The sequence below is a fragment of the Peromyscus californicus genome, unplaced genomic scaffold (genome assembly GCF_007827085.1).
Source record: "Peromyscus californicus insignis strain IS unplaced genomic scaffold, ASM782708v3 Scaffold_9__1_contigs__length_137607984, whole genome shotgun sequence".
Taxonomy (NCBI): Eukaryota; Metazoa; Chordata; class Mammalia; order Rodentia; family Cricetidae; genus Peromyscus; species Peromyscus californicus.
The window spans coordinates 58,865,177-58,884,837 of record NW_026294617.1 but is presented as its reverse complement, the minus strand read 5'-3'; the positions used below and the strand labels follow the sequence as shown (position 1 = coordinate 58,884,837).

General features: G+C 42.3%; 1 protein-coding gene across 4 annotated transcripts in view; it reads left to right on the top strand.

Annotated features, from left to right (window-relative positions):
- Window positions 1–19,661, top strand: part of Rapgef2 (Rap guanine nucleotide exchange factor 2) — a 244,689-nt gene that overhangs the window by 53,790 nt on the left and 171,238 nt on the right. For 2 of the 4 annotated variants that reach the window (XM_052732160.1, XM_052732159.1), the window contains exon 2: window positions 17,119–17,189. In XM_052732160.1, the coding sequence (XP_052588120.1) occupies window positions 17,119–17,189 (71 nt within the window). Of the gene's footprint in view, window positions 1–7,944; window positions 7,968–8,871; window positions 8,893–17,118; window positions 17,190–19,661 lie in introns of those variants that run through there. The other 2 variants (XM_052732162.1, XM_052732161.1) reach the window with 2 other exon arrangements.

Sequence of the window (19,661 nt, the reverse complement as noted above, 5' to 3'; positions counted from 1 at the left end):
GAGTTAAACTATTCTAATATTTTGTGTATTCTTTATTTTACAGCTCTCTACAGTTATGACAGTTATCCAATTGTGGTTCTGGGGGCCAGGTTCCAATACCATTCTGTTAGTTTTCACTTGATGATAAATGATCCTGATGATAGAATTTTACTGTGAGAGGTATGTGTGAGTTGTGAAAGTTGTGTTGAATAACTGTCTTGATGAAGCATCAGGTTACTTGTGGATACAGGGGACCAGTGATGCTAAGAGGTTGAAGCGAATAAGAAAGAATGTAAACCCCAGTGAAATGCAGGAGAGTATTATTTAAGTTGATTTTTTTAAAGCTTTATTGCAGAAAATAATTTAGACTTAAATAAGAAAAATGAAAGATCTGATTTAAAAATGATGTTTACCCAAAAATCAAATCAATTTAGTAAACTAGGACATGTTAAGAAAACTTTGTACTCAATTAATCTGTTTAAGCAATTTGGTGAGAATCATAAACAGATCGTTTTTCAGTGAATTGGAAGGACTATCTAATTCATCGATTCAGCATGGTTGACTTGAGGGCTTACTATGTGCTAGAGGTGGTGTGGTTTGAAACACTGCCAAGCAGGCGTTAACTGAACAGTGAAAGAGGCTCTGAAAATCTGAAAAGCAAGTGGACACATTACAGCCAACAGCATCCGTCCTCACATGGTTGGTGGGGAAGACGTCATCGTGCAGATGAGATGTGTGAAACTCGGACCTTAGGCCGTTATAGTTGTTACTTAGCTTGTTTCAAGGGATAGGTAGTTCCTGCAGCATTTCAGCCGCTCTTAAAAATGATACGTTGTAATTGAACTTGTCTTTCTTCCTAAACTGCTGCTTCTGAGCATGGCCTTAATTTTAGTTTCCTGCAACAGTGATTGTTGAAAGATTGTGTCATAGTTGGAACAGCATCAGGAATAGATGTGAGGCCTCACATAGCCTGACTTTAGTTTCAAGTTTGCTGGATGCAAAATTACAACATGTATCACAACTTTTTTTTCCCTTTTGTCTTTTTCTTTGCTAAGGGGGAGGGAAGGGGAATGAATGTGAATCATGCCAAGTATGAGAGAATGTGAGTGGGGGAAGTAAGGATGAGAATATCTCAGCTGAAAATTTCCTGTAGCAGACAGAAGGTAATGATCATGCTTATCATGGAGTGGTGTGTGTGTAGCGTGCGTGCGTGTGCGTGTGCGTGTGCGTGTGCGTGTGCGTGTGCGTGTGCGTGTGTGTGTGTGTGTGTGTGTGTGTATGAGAGAGAGCAAACTGAGAGCTTTCTCTTTAATGATCATTAAATGTAAATTGTATACATAAGAAGTTGTTATGGAAAGTATCTCTAATCCAGTCGGTGTGTGGTGTGTATTATGTAGTTTTTTATTTAAATAAATAAGCTACCTTTCATGAAACCTCAGGATGTGAGATATTAAATAGCTTACACACAATGGTTTGAAACCAGTACTTTGGTTGTTAGATGGTTAAGTTGTTGACATGATATCCCTATAAAAATATTTAAGCATAATATCAAAGCACAGGAGTAGTAAACTGGATGCCAGAATTGTAAAAATACTCATGTCCAGGGGATATTATGGCTTAGTGCGGTCAGCTGCTCTTGCGTCAGTTTAAAGCAGTTTTAAAACGTTGGGAGTACACAGCATATTACAGAAGCAATAATGTCTTGCTGCTGAAATCTTCAGTGTTGGAAAGATTCAGCAAACTAGAAAAGTTCACGTAAAGAACTGTCTGTGTTTCTCGAAGGGGTTTTTCCTTTTCTGTGGGAGGGGGAAAAGGTCTGTGGGGTAAATTTATTTAATATGATGTCAGTTGCATGAAGTCAGCTGTGAACAATTATCCTGATATTTGATTTTTAGTTGTTTTCTTAAACTAATATTGGGTCTCAAGGTCTTTGGATACTAATTAAATCATTCATTGTAGAGTGCCCTGTTTAATATAATGGTGCATCACATAGAACATTCACGTACATCACTTGGTGCATAGTTTGTTTTTTTTTTTCTCTCCCACCCCAATGTAACAAAGTTAGTAGATTTAGAATAGAGGAAAACATACTGATCCGATTGGTGGTAACTTTCTATGTATTTTACCCATATATACATAGGTTCAAATTAATCTTTATTGTCTAAATGTTTTATTGACACAGAATAACAATACATATTTATGGAGGTATGCCTGATTTTTTTATTTACTGCTTTTGAAAAACTTTTTCATAAAGTATAACTTACATTCTTTCTTTTATTAAAATAAATAAATAGAACACCCAAAATCAAAACAATCAAACAAGCAAAAAACCCCAAAGAAAAAAATACTAAGCTGAAGCAAAACAATAAAGGTACCCCAGAAATATGGAGTCTGTTTTTGGTTGGTCCTGAGCCTGGTCCGCCTTGCAGTGTGGTTGATACACCAGTGACATTCCATTGAAGAAAACCGATTTGCCTTTTCCCAGCAGGTGTCTGTTAGGGTTGCTTCTTGGTTAGGGGGTGGGGCTTTGTGCCTGCTTCCTCCTCCTCTTGCTGAGCTCTGGCTGGAAGTTGTACAGGCCCTGCGAATGCTGCCCCGTCTGTGAGTTCGTGTGTGCACCAAGCCTGTTGTGTCTGGAAGACGCTGATTCCTTGGAGTCATCCACCCGGACTGGCTCACAGAATTACAGCTTGGTGATAGTTAGGATTCCTTCTCTCTTCTGGTAGCGTGCATCAGACCTTCTAGTACCATGAATGCTAGCCAGGAGGGGTGAACCTTCTAGGTGATACCAGCCCTGCCTGAAAGTTTTTGATCAGATTATTGTGAAGACTTCACGTTGGATTGTTGGAATTGCAGCATGTTGGATATTGGACGTCAGTCATCCCACAGTGGGTATTTTTGAAAATTAAAAAAAAAAAATCAAAAGATAAAAGAAGGAGGAGAAGAAGAAGGAGGAGAAGGAGGAGGAGGAGGAGGAGGAGGAGGAGCAGCAGCAGCAGCAGCAGCAGAAGCAGCAGCAGCAGCAGCAGCAGCAGCAGAATTATGTAATTAGCCGTAGGGGTTGCTGAGGAGATGATTTAGTCAGTTGCTTGTCAGGAGAGCAGGGAGACGTGAGTTCGGATCCCCAGCACCATGTGAAAGTCAGACCTGGTGCTGCACTCCGGGTGGGGGGCTGTGTGCGAGGGTGATGGTGGCACAAACAAGTGGAGACCTGGAACTCGCTAGCCCGCCAGCCTCGCCAAATTGCTTACCTCCACGTTCAGGAAGTCCAGGTCACCTCAGCATACTAGAGGGAGGATGCATTTGCTTTGCAGATCATAAACATTGGCCCAGGGTGTGTGACCTCTGCCTTGGGACCACAGCTTTACTACTTCGCTGATCTCCTTGGGGCCCAGCCAGACTAGAAAATTTCACCTCACCGTTTGCTACAGAGCTGCCTGAGTTCCAGAATTTTGCACCTTTAGACATTTTCTAGGGACATTGGGAAGTAGAGAGAGATTCAAAGTGTAGTTCCCGTAGGATCATCATCAAATAGTGTTCGTGTTGTCTTAGTCCTAGTATATTTCATATATACATTACAAATACCATAGAAACTGGAGTATATGATTCACAAATAAATGTTAAGGAGATCAAAGGAGTGGTGAGCCTCATAGGGCTGAGAAGCTAAGTTCTGTCAGGTCAGACTGCAGGGTGGGCAGGGAGATCCTGAGACAGGGGCCTGTTTACTAACACAAAATTTGAGAATATTCAGGGAGGGAGGAAAGAGCCCAGAATACTATGTTGGGTCTCTTTATTTGTTGTTGTAGACGATAGAAATAAAAAGGTATCTTGAAACTGTCCATGCCACCAAGAATGAGAAATACAACAGGAAATGCATGAGATTAAAAAAAAAAAGACACGTGTGTGAAAGCAGCAGCTGGGGCTTGTGGCTCAGCCGAGAAAGCAGGGGAATGTCAAGGGTGGGGCTGTTTGTTGTTGTTTTGAAACTGAGTGTCATTTTGATTGACGAGACCCTTGGGAAGGTGGTAGGGCCGAAATGGCCAGACTCAATACTTGCTGACTGTCCTGATGTGCCTTGCACAGCTGCACATTCCTCCTGCCTGTGATTGTATTTTTTTCTGCCTCTTTCCTGGTAGATTATCACAGCCAGACAGTGATTTTTGTTTTTGTATGGTAACAGATTTTGACAGCTACAGTTTCTAAGAGATTGGAGAAAGTACAGAGAAAAGCACCAATAGGTTAATAACACGACTGTACAATTTCATGCGCAGTGTCTGTGTGCTTACATGATGTGCATTTCAGGCGAAACACACCAAAGAGCTAGAAAAGGAAGAATCACTTGTTCTGGACTTCTGTATGTTTTTGATTTGTAAAAAATTTAATTTTAATGGAGAAATAGCCTGTGCATTTGGGGAGGTAGACTGTAAAGTTGGCTGGCCCAACTGACTGTCTCCTCCTGCACTTCAGGTGTTTATATTTTTTACTTACACATGAAAGTTGTTTTGGAGTAAAATGCGTGTATTTGGTAGAATTCTCACTGGCATAATTAAATGAGAGTTTGTAGAAGTTACATGCATATTAATGTATGTAATATCGTCCCCTCATTTCAGAAAAAATAAGAAATAAAAGAGTATTTGCTTTCTATTTAAATAGATAATATATGACATACCAACATTTACTATAGTAGTGTAGTGTGTTTAGTTAGTGATGGTTGTACTTGAATTTGCATCAGCTATAATGAAATGAAGTTTAAAATTAAGACTATGTGTGTGTGTTATCCTTAAAATTTGTCATGTTGCCCCAAAGTCTGTAAAGCCCTGTGTGGTGGTTTGAAAGAAAATGGTCCCCAAAGGGAGTGGCACTATCAGGAGGTGTGGCTTTATTGGAGTAGGTATGCCCTTGTTGGAGGAAGTGTGTCACCGCGGAGGCGGGCTTTGAGGTCTCAAGCTTCACTAAGTGTGATTCTTGGACTATTTCTTGTTGCCTGCAAGATGTAGGACTGTCAGCTATTTCTCCAGCACCATGTCTGTCTGCATGCTGCCATGTACCCCCATGATGATAATGGACTGATCCTCTGAACTGTAAGCAGGCCTCCTCAATGAAGTGTTTTCCTTTATAAGAGTTGCTGTGGTCACAGCTTCTCTTCACAGTAATAGAACACTAAGACACCCTGATGCCATTGATCAAGACACTGAGAATTGCTTTTGGGGTTATTAGTGGAGTTGCACAGTTCCAAGTGAAGTTATCTTTTTATATCATGGTATGGTGTTTTGGGAGCTGCATGAATTTAAATAAACAACTCTCATGACGCCAGGTTCTGAGTGAGTGTTGGATATTTTCAAATACCAGATTTCCCTAGGAAGGGAACAGGATCACCACCAATGAAAATATCCAAAAGAATGTGCTGAGGTGTTCAAAAGCCCACATGCTTTGTGTGCACATTTAATTCACATGCATTCAATACCTCGGGCAGCCAGTATTTCAGGGACCCAGTACTGTACACACCCAGTACCATACTCAGTCAGTACACGTGCAATCAGTACTGTGCACAGTCAACATCATTGTGGATGACCAGTGAGTAGAGAGGGGCCAGTCCTGTCCTCTCCTGTTCTTTTTTCTCCTTTGAGTGCACTTTGCTCTTGGTCCCGGAGACAAATGTGGTGGGTTGCACAGGGCACTGGAAGTACAGGTTTCCCACATGGTCAATACAGTGTGGTTTTACTAAGCTGGGTTTCGTGGGCAAGGCCATGCAGATTTATTAGTACCATATTAGTATTATTGTATTAGTATCATATTTTTGATTTCTAACAATGTAAATAACTCAATAAAAATACACATTGGAAACTACCTCACTTCCCTAAGGACCTGGCGCTAAATATTGGGTATAATCCCACTTCTTAAGTTGCAGTGGGTAATCAGTAACAAGTTGTCAAGTGAAGGAGAGCTTCTGGTTGCTTCTCTGCCTTGGCTGTTGGGATAATGCTGCAGAGAGCAGGGGGTGCAGTGTCCCTCAGCTTGCTAACTTTAGTCCTTCATGTACATGCACAGTACTGGGTCTTGTAGTTGTGTTCTGTTTTTGAGTCTTCACTCTGCTTTCCATGTGCTGGACTAATTTATTTCCTATCTCCTTCTGCAAAGCCTCTGTTCTCTTCACCAGCCCTTGTTAGCATTTGACTTTTTGCTGACAGCTGTGTGATATCTTACTGTGATTTTCCATTTGCTTTCCTCTGATGACCAGTGATGCCAGACACTTCTTTCAAATACTCATGAACTGATTGTATATCTTTTAAGAAATATCTATTCAGGTTCCTTGCCTTTTTTTTTTTTTTTTTTTGAGTTGAGTTTCTTGCATATTTTGAATACTAATACTAATGTGAATAATTTATCTCATTCTGTGGTGGGCTGCTTTTTGGTGGCTTTGAGCAGGGTTCTAATCTGATGTTATCCCATTCTGCTGTTGTTTCTGTGGACTGTGCTTTTTAGGGGAGACCCACGGTGACATGTTCAGGTCTTAGATTCTTTCGTTTATTTTGAGTTGTTTTCTATAGAAGGGTCTAATTTCACTCTCTCCCCGTTTCTTCTGGTGGAGCTCGGGATTAAATCCAGAGTTTCTCAGATGCTCAGCTTCTATCACTATGTTCTCAGCTTCTCATTTCATTTTCTTGCGGGTGGATATTACTCTTCCCAGTACCATTTACTGACGTTAGTCTCCTTTCTTCCCCTTTGGGGCTTTGGATGTGTTTGTAGTAAATCAGCTGGTCATAAATGCGTAGATTTATCTCTAGGCCCCTTTTTCTGTTCAACTGTCTGCCTCCTAAGCTTTTCAGTCTTACAGCCACAACAGTGTCTTTTACTTTAAAATACTAGAAATTAACAAGAAACCAACACAGCACCATTACAAGCAGGGCATTGTGGAAGGACTTGGCAAATCTTAACTTGGACCCTGTTGTTATCCCTGGTTTACATCTAAAGGAATGGCGGCTAGAGCAAGATTGAGTGACACACTGAAGGACAGGCAGTAACAAGCAGAGTCAGGTTAAGGACAAGACCATGGCTGGGTAGTAGAGTACACCCTGGCAGGGCTTATTCAGTCTGATTGATGACCTACCCTGCCTCAAACATTGTCACACAGTTTCTGCAAAATTTGTATTCTGTTCCAAAGCTCAGAATCCTACCACTGGTTTCGACATGTTAGAGGTTTGTCAACGTCAGGGAAGGAAAGGAAGTCCCCAGATCTCTTGAGGGAAGAGTCTACTTTGGATGCTCTTTCTCAGTACTTGTTATATAGAGAGTAAGAGGTGAATATTTTCGAATCTTTGAAGCCTCCCTACTCCTGCATCGTTGATAGGATTGCCTGGCCTGGACCAGACGTAATAGACGATTTCACTGAGCAAGACACTGGTGTAACCTTTTGGACCACCACTCAGAAATCAGAATACCAACGTAAAAAGCTCCATTAAGGCTATTAAACCAACAGTGGACTACCTGGTAATAATCTCAGGTAAGGGCATTGTAGGAACCGCAACAGCCGAGAGAAGTTTATGAGCCCCAAATAGAGGTGCGCTTTTAAAGCTGAATACAATTTGAGCCTCTCAAGGCTCTTGCCATGTTGTCCAGTCTTCTCATTTTGGTGCACTACAGGGAAAGTTTCTTCCTAGATCCACATCTGGAACCCCTGCCCTAGCCTTCTTTGAAATTGTTCTTTACCAGGAAGAGATTTTCCGCCTTCCTCTTTCTCCTCCTTATGTGGATCCCAAGGTTCCAGCAACTACGGCTAAACAAACTCGGCCACACATTATAACCCTGACTCCAGAGCAGCCCACACCTTGTTCTTGCTTGAGAATTCTCGGCCTGGTGGAGCAGGGCCATCTTCCCTCCTCCTCCTCTCCTCCCTCTGCGGCATCCTCTCTGCAGTGACTGCTTCCCAGGATGAGACTCACCACTCCGAGGAGGGCTCTCTGCTCTCTCCTGACAGCTGGAGAATCTTGGTAATGGTCACCTTCAGAGGTGGGGAGGTGGGTTCAGGAGACAGAAGGGATTTACTTACGGCTGGGGTGGGAGCTGTTACGTAAAAGGGCACTGGCAGGGATGTAGGTTGTAACACACGCACGCACACCGAATCCTGTGAGCGGAGGTACAGCAGTTCCCAGGACAGTGGATAGGGGTTAGGCTTGTGCTTCAAAGGGGATGCAAAGTCAGGACTGTGTAGGAGGGATTCTTCAGAAACAGGCTTACCTGTTATTTCAGTGGAGTGCTTAGTTTAAAAAAGTGATTATTGTAAAAGTCTCCCGTTCTTCTCTAAGATCCAGTGGTGATCCCACTGCCCCCCCATAACTGCCCCCACCTGCTCTCTAGATGGTGATCTGCCTGTGTGGTTAAGCTGCCTTGCTTCACAGATCCATCTGAAAGAGACCAGACTGAACAGTGTCTAATGTTTTTGTAGTCCATAGCCTCTTTCTGAGACCCGCTTGAGAAATAAAATGTTTGGGGATAAATAATACTATTGGTACTTGAGACCTTGCAAATCATTCAAGATGGGAAAAACAGATGTTGAATTATTTTTGTCTTTTGTCCTAGAAAAATGGCAGCAGTAAAGATTTCTATATTTAGAAATCTGCTTCCTTCAGAGAGCGCATACTTTTATTTGCGAAGAGGCAGTAAAGAGCTGTGTCGTGTCCTCAGTGACCTGCTCTGCTTTGCCTTCATTAAGACCCCTCTGCATGCCACCGCTGTAGGCCTGTTGATCAAGCCCCTGGAGTCAGGGGAGTAGTCAGCAAACCTCAGGCATCCTAGGGATGATGTGTGGACCGCACAGTTCTTCTGGGAGGTGACCCAGTGAGGTCTTGCAGGTGTAACCAGAGCCTGACCAGACTGTGAGTGGAGCCAGCCAAGTGTTTGAACTGCTGGATGGAGGTTGGTGTTTGGTTGATTGTTAAAAATCAAAATTTAAGATTGTCCAGGAATCATTTTATTAGAGTGGGAGGAGTGTGTGTGTGTGTGTGTGTGTGTGTGAGAGAGAGAGAGAGAGAGAGAGAGAGAGACTGAGACTGACTAACCTTTTTGGAGGTTGTACGTATTCAGATGTTTAAATGTTAACTGAAAATATCATTGTCCATTATTCAATGATGTCGATGGAGAGTGCAGTTGAATGCAGATAGGTTTACTAGTGTGTTAATTTATTCTCATGACATTAAAATTTGAATTCACCTTCTGAGACAGAGAAATACTTTAAAATGAAGGTATCTTTTGTGAAGCTTATTTTCTTCACCCAGAAGAGTTTGGGGCTCCTGGGAAGCTGTAGGCTTGTGGTGTTCAAGGCACGGTGCTGAAGGGAGACACAGACTCTTACAAGCAGGAGCTGTAAACTGATTCCAACACTTTTCTTATTTGTCCACAGGATGAGTTTTTGGTTAAATATAAACTGTTGCTTTTTTTTCTGAAGAGAAATTTTAATCTTCATGAGTAAAACCAGCTTGCTTACATGATTTCCTTCGTGTGCACAACACTGCACATTTGTGAACATAATTGCCCGTGGCTTCTGTTATAGCCTCATCTCTTAGCTCCCGAATCTTCCTCAGTAAGTAATAAGCCTTCCAGAGTGATACTTCTCTTGAGTCTGATTATCTCTGCCTCCTCTTGCTGGACACATGGTTGCTCTTAGGTTCCTGACACCAACTTCAAGTAGAATGGGACAAGGGTGAATGTCATTGTAATTCTGAGGTCCAGTTTGTATTTTCCATCTGAAGGAGGTAATTATTACTCTATGATTACTTTAAAAAACACTATGATTATTGTGTGAGTGGGTGTGTGCATGTGGAGATAAGAGAACTTTGTGGAGTGGGTTCTCCATCCATCCCTGTGGGGGTCTTGGGAAATGAACTCATGCAGCCAGGCCTTCATGGAGAAAGCCTTTACTCACTGAGCATCTCACTAGCCCTATATACTCCTGTCTCCTTTCAAAACCCCTATTTAAAAAAGAAAGAAAGAAATAAGATATGAAGGCTGCCCTTTTCTGTGGAAGCTATCCAAGGAAATTTTAGCCAGGGAGCAAGCTGAACATTGATTTTCACCCCTATGTCTCATAAAAACCCAAGGTTTGAGATAAGCCTTAGGGTGTGGAGATAGAGCAGGGCCTCAGCAGGTGACCGGTAGGTAACACAGATAGCAGGCTTCCCTGGGCTTTGGATGAAATCACCACCCTGGAGGATTGATTTCCTTTTGGGTGTTAATTAGTAACCTTGAAAAACCAGTATTTTGCTTTCACACGATTTAGAGTTAAAATAGATACTCAAGAATTTTATTGAAGATCCTGTGCTGTGGATTTCTTTATTGCCTTTTAATCTTAAGACTGTGCCCATGTCATTAGGGTGTGAGTGACTGGGTGTCATGAAACCCCTCAGTAGTCTAGTGATCTGAGCTTTGGTTCTAATTGCTCTGGGCTGTGTCAGCTCCCGTAGGTGGAGAGACTGGTTAAAATACTTCATCCTTTTTATCACCCAGCAGGGGTGTTGGGAATTAGACACAAGGGGGCCGGTGGAAGTGTTCCCCCATCGGAGGCATGACAAAGGAGCAATTATCCTCTCCTTGATACCCCCTCCCCCGTCCCCTTTTTTGAGTCCCAGAAATGGCTGTTGGCCCATCCTGCCACCATGTGGCCATTTCGAGGATTGTCTCAGCCCGTTCTGAGGCCTCTTCCAGTGCTCTGAAGTTTCTGAAGGTCGTTTTCTCTGTCTGCTCCCCGCTCTTCCCAGGAGTGCTAGGGGAGCACAGGGCACCCCTGTGGAGATGACACCCTCTTCTCTCTTTGTATTTCCTTTGCTCACCGGTCAGCGGGTAGCACAGAGATTAGACGGAGGTGGAAGAAGGAACAGGGGTGTCTCTTTAAGGTGGCTGTTCCCTAATGACTGTGCAGCGCTCCCCTGCAGGGTCAAAGGTAGGGTAGCCATGTCCCATGTTGTAAAATGTGGCTCAGGAAGGAGATTGTTATCTGTAGGTAAATGGGTACTTTTCACTAGGGAGAAGCATGTGTTTTATAGACTTTATTAGGTTCCCCCCAAAGATCCCTGCTCATGGCACAGAAAGGAAAGAGTGAAAGAGATTGTTGGTGTTTTAGATGATTGGGGAATCGAGTGTGGGACGACTTGGAAGTGAGCTGATTACTGGATAGTGCAAACACACACTGCAGCTGTAGGTACCCTTACCCGATCCAGACAGCAGGCTTGCCTCCTGGCTGTGGTGACGTCTCTGCATTCTTCCTGTATGTCCTGAGTGTCACAGTGGTCTGTGAACCTCAGCCATCATGTCCGAAGTATTGTACTAGCTTCTGTGGGACAAGTTTTGGGAAATCCTGCTAGCAAGGGTGTTCAAGGAGTACTTGAGTATGGAGTTGCTGCCGGTCTGTTGATTGAATCATGCAGGGCAATAGAGTTTCCTCAGTGGTGCCTCAAAACTCTGTTATTCACAGAGAAGGGAGCTTTAGAAGAAACCCTATACCACCCTGAATTTCTAATATCATCCGCAGATAAAAACACATCTTAGAATGGTGGTAAAGTAGACTGACTCTTTAGAGATAGTTTTAGTATCTGCAGTGCAGCTCGATCGAGACTTACATTTTAAACATTTAAAAGATGGAAATGTAAATATTTTATGAGTTTTTTTTGTGTGTGTATATGTAAAAGTCTGGGTTCAAGTATAAATTAATGGCATTCATGCAGGATTTTAAGATAGATTTGTGCGAGGTTGTATTTTGATGCCAGGGATGGGACCCTATATCTCATCCCTGAATGCTCAGCAGCAGAAGTGAATTTCATTTTTCGTGTTATCCGACACTCTTGAGCTGCCAGAGAGGAAATCGTGCAGTGTGCCGTTTAGCTTTGCCAGCCTAAAATATGTTCCTAGCTGCTCTGTATGGAGGAAAAAAAATAGGTAGCTGTTTTGAAAAATCAAGACTTTCTTTTTCTTCCTCTTTCAAACCAAGTCATTCAGATCGATGGTGATTGCAGATATAATAAACTGTACTGGTCACATTTTACTTTAAGCCTGATCATAAGAAACTTCATTTAGGGTTAGGGAATTTAGCTCAGGGGTAGAATTCATGCTTATCGTTTATGGGGCCCTGAGTTTAGTCCTGAACACCAAAATAGTACAGCAGCAACAACAGTAAAAGCCTGAGTTTAAAAAGCAGAAAACTCGTAAGCCAGGTGTAGTGCTGCACACCTTAATCCCAGTGCTCAGGAGGCAGAGACAGGCAGATCTCTGTGAATTCAAGCCCAGCCTGGTCTACAGAGTGAGTTCCAGGACAGTCAGAGCTACATAGTGAGAGCCTGTCTCCAACAAAAACAACAAAACAAAATAAAAAGCAGAAAACTCTAGGGGCCCTTTGTAAGTTTTATAAATATTTCTTTTCATTTGACCTCTTGAGGCATAGAGATACTTGCAGACTAAGAGTGTCTTGTGAAAATTCTGATGTATGTAAATGTTTCAGAAACACTTGAAATTTTATATCAGGAGTGTAGTCATCCTGATCTCCTAGATGATAAACTCAGCTACCTTGCTCTTTTATTGGGGCGCCGTATGTGACCTGTATTGTGAGGATATTACATATAATAATATGTAATATTACTGGGGCCACACAGCCTGTCCTGTAAATTTATTCCTTTGCTCCACAGAGATCTCAGTCACGTTCCAGGGTCACATACACGTGAGGAAGGAGAAGTAGGGCTTGATTGGGCCCCAAAGCCCATATTCTTTCTATTTCTTCGTTCTTAGCTGGACCGTTGCCTATGTTCCCATGTGGAAATACTAGAGATCTTGTAAATAAAACTTGGAAACTGAACTGTCACCTTAAGAGACCAGCCGAGGTGCTTGTGCGGCTTGAGTCGTTCCTTCTCAACCCATTGGGTTGCCGCCGTGAGCCTGAGCCTTGAAAATGAGGCTTTTACGCTCCTAATGAGTGATGTTGGAGACAAAGCTCTCTAAATCATTGCTCGTGAGCATTTGCTCAGAAGGATGATTACATTTTTGTCGGAAGCATCCCCAAGGGAGACTGTGTTGCCATGAGTGCAATTCCTGGCCTGTGACCACTGTCTCAGCAAGTGGATGCTCCCCTCTCTTCCTCCTTAGGCCCAAGTCCGTAGGCATTCATCACCGAGGTCTAGACTGTCACAGGTTTGCTAAGTGTCACACCATCTTGGCCTTCATGCCCTTGAGTTGGTCCTCAAAGGAGCCAACTTGTTTCTAAGTATGTTAAACCACGCACATATATTAAAGCAAAACTCTTTTAAAGGAAAAACACTTCTTGGTAATGTAGGTGAAATAATTCCCCACTCCATTTTAATCATCATCATCATCATCATTATTATTTTTCTTTGGTAACCCTGGAGATTCAGAATGCTCACCAGTCTCTGGTGGGGCAGGAGTGGAGGAGTTCCTCTTCCTTTTAGTGCTCCAAAGGTCATATTCAAATGTGCTACATGCTGTTGCTGCAGTCTTGATGCTGGTAAACGGAGGACATGGAGGGCCAGCTTTAAGTGAATTGGATGTTTGCTGTGCTGGCCTGCTGTGTTCAAAATGAGTCTCTGGAGCAGTGAGGGTAGACCCTGGGCATGGAGACTGTTGACTTTCTGTTCCTGTTGCGATGCCCTGTCCTTGCAGGCATTGAACCAAAGCTTTCAGGATGCCTTTTTTTTTTTTTTTTTTTTTTTTTTTTTTTTTTAAAAAGAACTTCATTTGTCATGGGAAAACTTCATTCCAATTGGCCTGTCAATCTCATTGTCTGCTTGGGTTGCAGTGATTTTATAACTTTAATCTCCTTTGAAATGGTGTCTATTTTTGTAAAACGGATATCCTTCATAGAGTAGAAGGAAAAGCTTATTGTTCTAAAAACATTTTGCTTCCTGGTTACAGCAGCATGTTCCTGTTTTTGCTCAGAGTCCAGAGCATTTTGGGGAAAATGGCTTACGTTCTTAAAAGGGTCTTTAGCATAGGGATGGTCTGTGGATTTTGTCTTAGAATGTCCGGTTGGGGAGGTTAGCAGTGTCTTAGATGGCACGTCGGTTTCCTGAGAAAGTGGAAACTTGGAGTGCTTTAGGTGATTTAGTGCTTCTGCATTTTGTTTTCCACAGACAAAGTTTGTTGAAGTAAACCTTCATCTGCTGACTCTGTGTAGAGAAAATGAACATTACAATCCAAGAATATGCTTTCCAGAAATCCATCCATTTTCTGATGTTCCTTGGATAAAGTCTTACTGTGGGATGCTGTAGACATGCTCCTGTGCTGGCTCCAGGCTCCTGCTGCAGGCTGTAGACATGCTCCTGTGCTGGCTCCAGGCTCCTGGCTCCTGCTGCTGGGTACAGGTTCCTGCTGTTGCTGGCTGCAGCCTTCTACTGCTGGGTGCAGACTCCTGCTACTGGTTGCCGGCTCCTACTGCAGGCTGCAGGCTCCTACTGCTGGCTGCAGGCTCCTGCTGCTGGCTGCAGGCTCCTGCTGCTGACTGCAGGCTCCTGCTGCTGGCTGCAGGCTCCTGCTGCTGGCTGCAGGCTCCTGCTGCTGTGAGGAACTGGGATGCTCGGTACCTCATCTACCCTTTCTTCCTGGCCAGCTCTGGAGAGGCAACCTTGGTCAACTAGTATCTACTAGATTTTAGCAACAACTGTCAGCTAAGAGGAAGTAAATGTTAAGAACTCTCTGAGAAGCAGAAAACAGTGTCCAACCCTTGCCCGTTAGTTGTCTTAGCTGCAGTCCTTAATCCTTGGTAAACGTAGCATTTCAGAAATGCTCAGCCTCAGGCTGCTCCTTCCTTTGTTTTGTATTCTGTAGCTCACCTGAAGCCATGGTCCTTTTCATTCTTCCATTGGGTCAAAGAGCAGAAGTTTCCTGATGGACACCAAGCTGTGTCTTTAGGGTTCAGGGACACATGGCTTGTTAGTTGGCAGCTAGGGAGGCACTAATTTCTTCCACGTACTTTGGAGGCTTCAGGTTCATAAAGAAACTACTTGTTAAAGAATTGAGTTAAATAAAGCTAGATAGGTAGTTAAAGCCTTCTAGGTAGAAGAATGTAGAATGACTCTGCAGTCTTTCTATAAGCTCCTTGAGCATAACCATATAAACACATTTCTTCTGAGGCAGCTTACTCTAAGAGTAATAGAAGGAACTAGATGTGAGGGTCGAGTTGATTAAAAAGGTTTGTGGTCTGTTTAGATCTATAAAATACACGAGACAACTAGTGAGGTGGCTCAGCAGTTAAGAACACTTGTTCTTGCAGAGGACCTGGGTTCAATTCCTAGCATCCATGTGGTGGCTCACAGCCATCATAACCTGAGTTCTGGGGTACTTATCGCCCCCTTCCAGCCTCTCTGGACATTGCACAATTATGGTATACATAAATACATGCAGGCAAAACACCCATACACATAAAATACCACAAATACATCTAAAAACAAAGCAAAACAAACCCAAAGGCCCATGAAACAGTTGTACAGGGTTTTATGATCATGTATTGCTTGAGTGGTGTTCATTTAAAACTACCCCCCCCCCACAAACATTGTGATCATGTGTGACATTTAATTTATGCAGTTCTGTGCGTTTAGAAGGAAATTCTGCTTTAAAAAAAAATAATGCCAGGCATTAGTAGTATAACGCATTCAGTCCATCACTTCCTTCCTGTAGTCTCTGTGTTTCGTGCTGCAGGCTCAGTGACAGCTGACAACATATTCTCTTATGTCAGGGGACTATATTCCATTGTTCTCGATTCTACAGGTTATGCATATTGCCTTAAATAAATGTTGGTGGTGATTATTCATAGGTTAGATATACTCTATACATGCATCTTATACATTGGCACTCAAACTTTTTAAGTCCATATATATCATATCAGCATACATGGTGCATATGACCTAACTATTCAGGAATGTGACCTTGAACAACTGTGGGGTTATGAAACTGGCCGATGAACGAAGTGCCGTTTGATCGGTGAACGGACTGTTTTTATGTTGGTTTGACGGCGTTTAGGGGAAGGAGCGCTTCTGCTGCACAGGGCCTGTGTTCTGCCGGGGCTCTAGAGCTGCCCACTCTGAATCTGTCCCTGAGTTCCTGCTTCTAGTACGTGTCTTCCAGACTTCTCACTCCTAGACATGATTTAAAAAGTCTTCTTGTTCCTTTCTATACATGTTTGGTCACTCAATGTGAACTTCCCACTTGATAATGCCCAGGGGTAGTTCTGTGTGTTTTCCCTGACACAGGCAGTCCAGGTGTCCGCATGCAGTAAGAGTTTTATAGGTAACAAGGTGGGGAAATGAGGGTGGTGGTTGCGCTCCGTACTGGTGTCTTGCTCACCTGAGGAGGGTAAGCAGCTGACTTGTGGGTTCTCACTTTTTACAGCTACGGCTTCAAAGGGGAGGGTTAGTTTGCAAACACCTTACAATACCTTTATTTTAGATTTTGACAGATTTACAGGAGAAAAATCTCATTCACACTCTGGTTGCCTTCACCCGTGTACCCTAGATGTTCCCTGGAATCCTGGGATATTAATTCCTTTCTGGGTCTTCATATATGACTATAAACAGGATCACACCTTTACCTGTTCAGAACTTTCACGAATGACTTTCAATCTTTTTTATTGTGAGCCAGAGAAAAAAAGAACTTAAACAAACACCTAAATGTAAGACATTTTGTTAAGTATTGAACATTAAATTTATACTTGATTATTGATTATAAAATAACATACATTAATATTGAGAAAGTAATTTGAATAATCATCATATTGGCAAATGTCTGTGATTTGAAATGAAAATACCGTATTTGCTATTTTGATGTCAGTAGCAGAAAATATGTAACATACAACAGCTGGTGAAGAATTTGCTTTTATAAGTTGATAAGTTTAAGTAAGTTTATTTTATAATTCAATAATATAAATATAATTTATAATTCAAATTATAAATTTCTTGAATTTGTGCATGTATTGAAGGCCGTTGTAAAGAATAACCTTTGCACATGCTAGCCTTCCTTTGAAAATGTTAATTTTTAATATCTAAGAAGATACATATCCTTAAAAAGCACCTACATTTTAATTTGTAACATGTTATTTTAGAAAAATTTTCTTCTTTGATAAGCCTAATAATTCTATCCTTTTCTTTGGAACAGGACCTGGAAATAGTGTATTCCTATTTACATGGGATGGAAGCCTTATCTAACCTGAGGGAGCACCAGCTAAGGTGTGTATCGATTTTAATAATTTAATAGTGATAGAGTGGATCTCTGTGTCCATCTGTTAGTAAGACTTGAACTTAAAATGTAGCACATGGATATTCTGACTGATGTAACCCCTACACTTGCTTTGATACATCTTGCAAGGTTGAGTATTATTCATATAGATTTTAATATTTCTATATTAAGATTCTTACACTGGGTGTTAAGTGTCTGCCTCCACTTCCCAACAACAATAAGCTTCAGTTGCTACAAACACCAAAAGGGGGTGCTGTTTGCTATTCCTATTCTTTAATATGCATGTCTATGTCGACAGCTCAGCACTCGGATGTATTTTCCATATTCAGGTAGTAATTAGGCTCATTGTGTTAGCATGGTCTGGGTCTCTGTAGGAATATACTTCCTACCTTCAGTATGTAGCCTGCTCCTCTGTGGGGAGCACAGTTTTTATCACACCGGTTCCAATGCAGTATGCTCTTATAAATCTCCTCCCACTTCTGTTGTACAGTAACACACTAGCTTCATTTATAGTTACCCAAATTTCATAAAAAAGAAGCGACTTGGTCTTCCCTGCAAAAGGAAGTAAAGGATCCTGAGAAGACAGATGCCAGCTAAGACATAATGAGGTGTTATTTCTTTCTGTTCTGTCTAGTTGTGATGCCAACCATTTTTAATTATGAAAGGAATACCCTTTAAACACTAATTAATTTGTGAGCATGTCAGTTTCGTATTTGTCTGTTAATTGAAAAAAAGTATCAAGAGGGTTGAGTGTTTCTGAAATTAATTTTTTAATAAAATCATTTAAATTAGACTCAATTATAGATTAAGTGTTTAAAAATCCAGACAGGTTTTTATTAGAAAGGGCAAAGCTGGGATTTTTGAAGATGACTCAAATTGTAGCCGTAGCAGTTTTTAAATTGTCTTAACTTTCATTTGATATTTTGTGATGACAGTCTTCCTAAGGAAAAAATTCAGAAGTCTGAATAATGCTAAACAGACCACAAAACAGTCCACAGACCCAACAGCCAGCCAGCCTACTTTTTTTTTTTTTTTTTTTTTTTTGCCATTTCTGAGGTGATTTTTAGGTAGAAATGACTGACTAATTCAAGAGTATAGCTTAGTCTCTTCTTGGAAAGTGTTTCAAAGCTTTGGGTAGATTTGTCTGTTGGCGTGATTACAAGGATGAGCCCTTCACATGTCCAACTATTTCTGCATGTGCCGAGCAGTCTCATTTACCGCCAGCGGCCTAGACTGAGTATATCTTTAGAACATGATCATAGCTGAATTAAAAAGCAGACGTAGAAGTTCATGTCAACCGTGGCTGACTTGAGTAAGCTGCTTTTATAATACTTCCATTCCTGGGAAAACACATATTTCTTCTAGGTAAATTATTTTCTTTGCATTTTTTTTAAAGTAAGTTTTACCTGAGATGAACAGGGAAAAGCCAGCTGACACTTGTGTTTAACCCAGCCTTCCAAGTGTAGGAGGTGAAAGTCTCCAAGTGAGATTTTATTTTATTTCTGCAGCCCGGCGTGGGCTGACGTGTGTGAGCAGGAAAGAGACCGGACCTTTCAGCGGGTGTCCCTGTGTTGCTATCAGAGCCCACGCTTTGCACCTTAGCCCTTCAGGTCTTCAGATGTATTTTTCCAATACAGTGTCAGTTTTTTCTGATGTTCAGTCCATACAGACTGGGAGTAGAATATTTGCTAAGAGGAGAAATGTGGCAGTTAAGAGCAGAGCTCAGAAACTATTTTTTTTTTTTTGGTTTTTCGAGCCAGGGTTTCTCTGTGTAGCTTTGCGCCTTTCCTGGAACTCACTTGGTAGCCCAGGCTGGCCTCGAACTCACAGAGATCCGCCTGGCTCTGCCTCCCGAGTGCTGGGATTAAAGGCGTGCGCCACCACCGCCCGGCGAGCTCAGAAACTCTTAAGAACAGAATCATCATTTGAGGATATTTAATGCCGGGGTCTCCCCCTCCCCCCTTTTTGCTGTGATGGGGGCTCAAACTCTGGGCCTTGTGTATAATAGGCAAACTCTACCCCTGAGATACGTGCCCAGTGTTGCACGAATCCTAATTGGTCTTAATAAAAACCTGGAGCCAGATATCAGGACGAAAGCTGAAAGATCAGAGAAGCAGAGCAAGCCACAGCCACCGCCTCTTACCTCACCAACTCCTCAGCCTGAAAAAGAATCCCTGTCTCCTCCCGCCTTCTATTCCTTTTTCTGCCCAGCCATATCACTTCCTGTCTCAACCTTCCTAGTGCTAGGATTAAAGGTGTGTGATCCCAAGTGCTGGAATTAAAGGTGTGTGCCACCACTGCCTGGCTCTTTTAGACTGGATTAATCTCATATAGCACAGTGTGGCCTTGAACTCACAGAAATCCAGACTGCTCTCTGCCTGTGCCTGCCGAGTGCTAGGATTAAAGGTGTGTGCCACCACTGCCTGCCCTCTGTGGCTAACTCTGTGGCTAGCTCTGTCCTC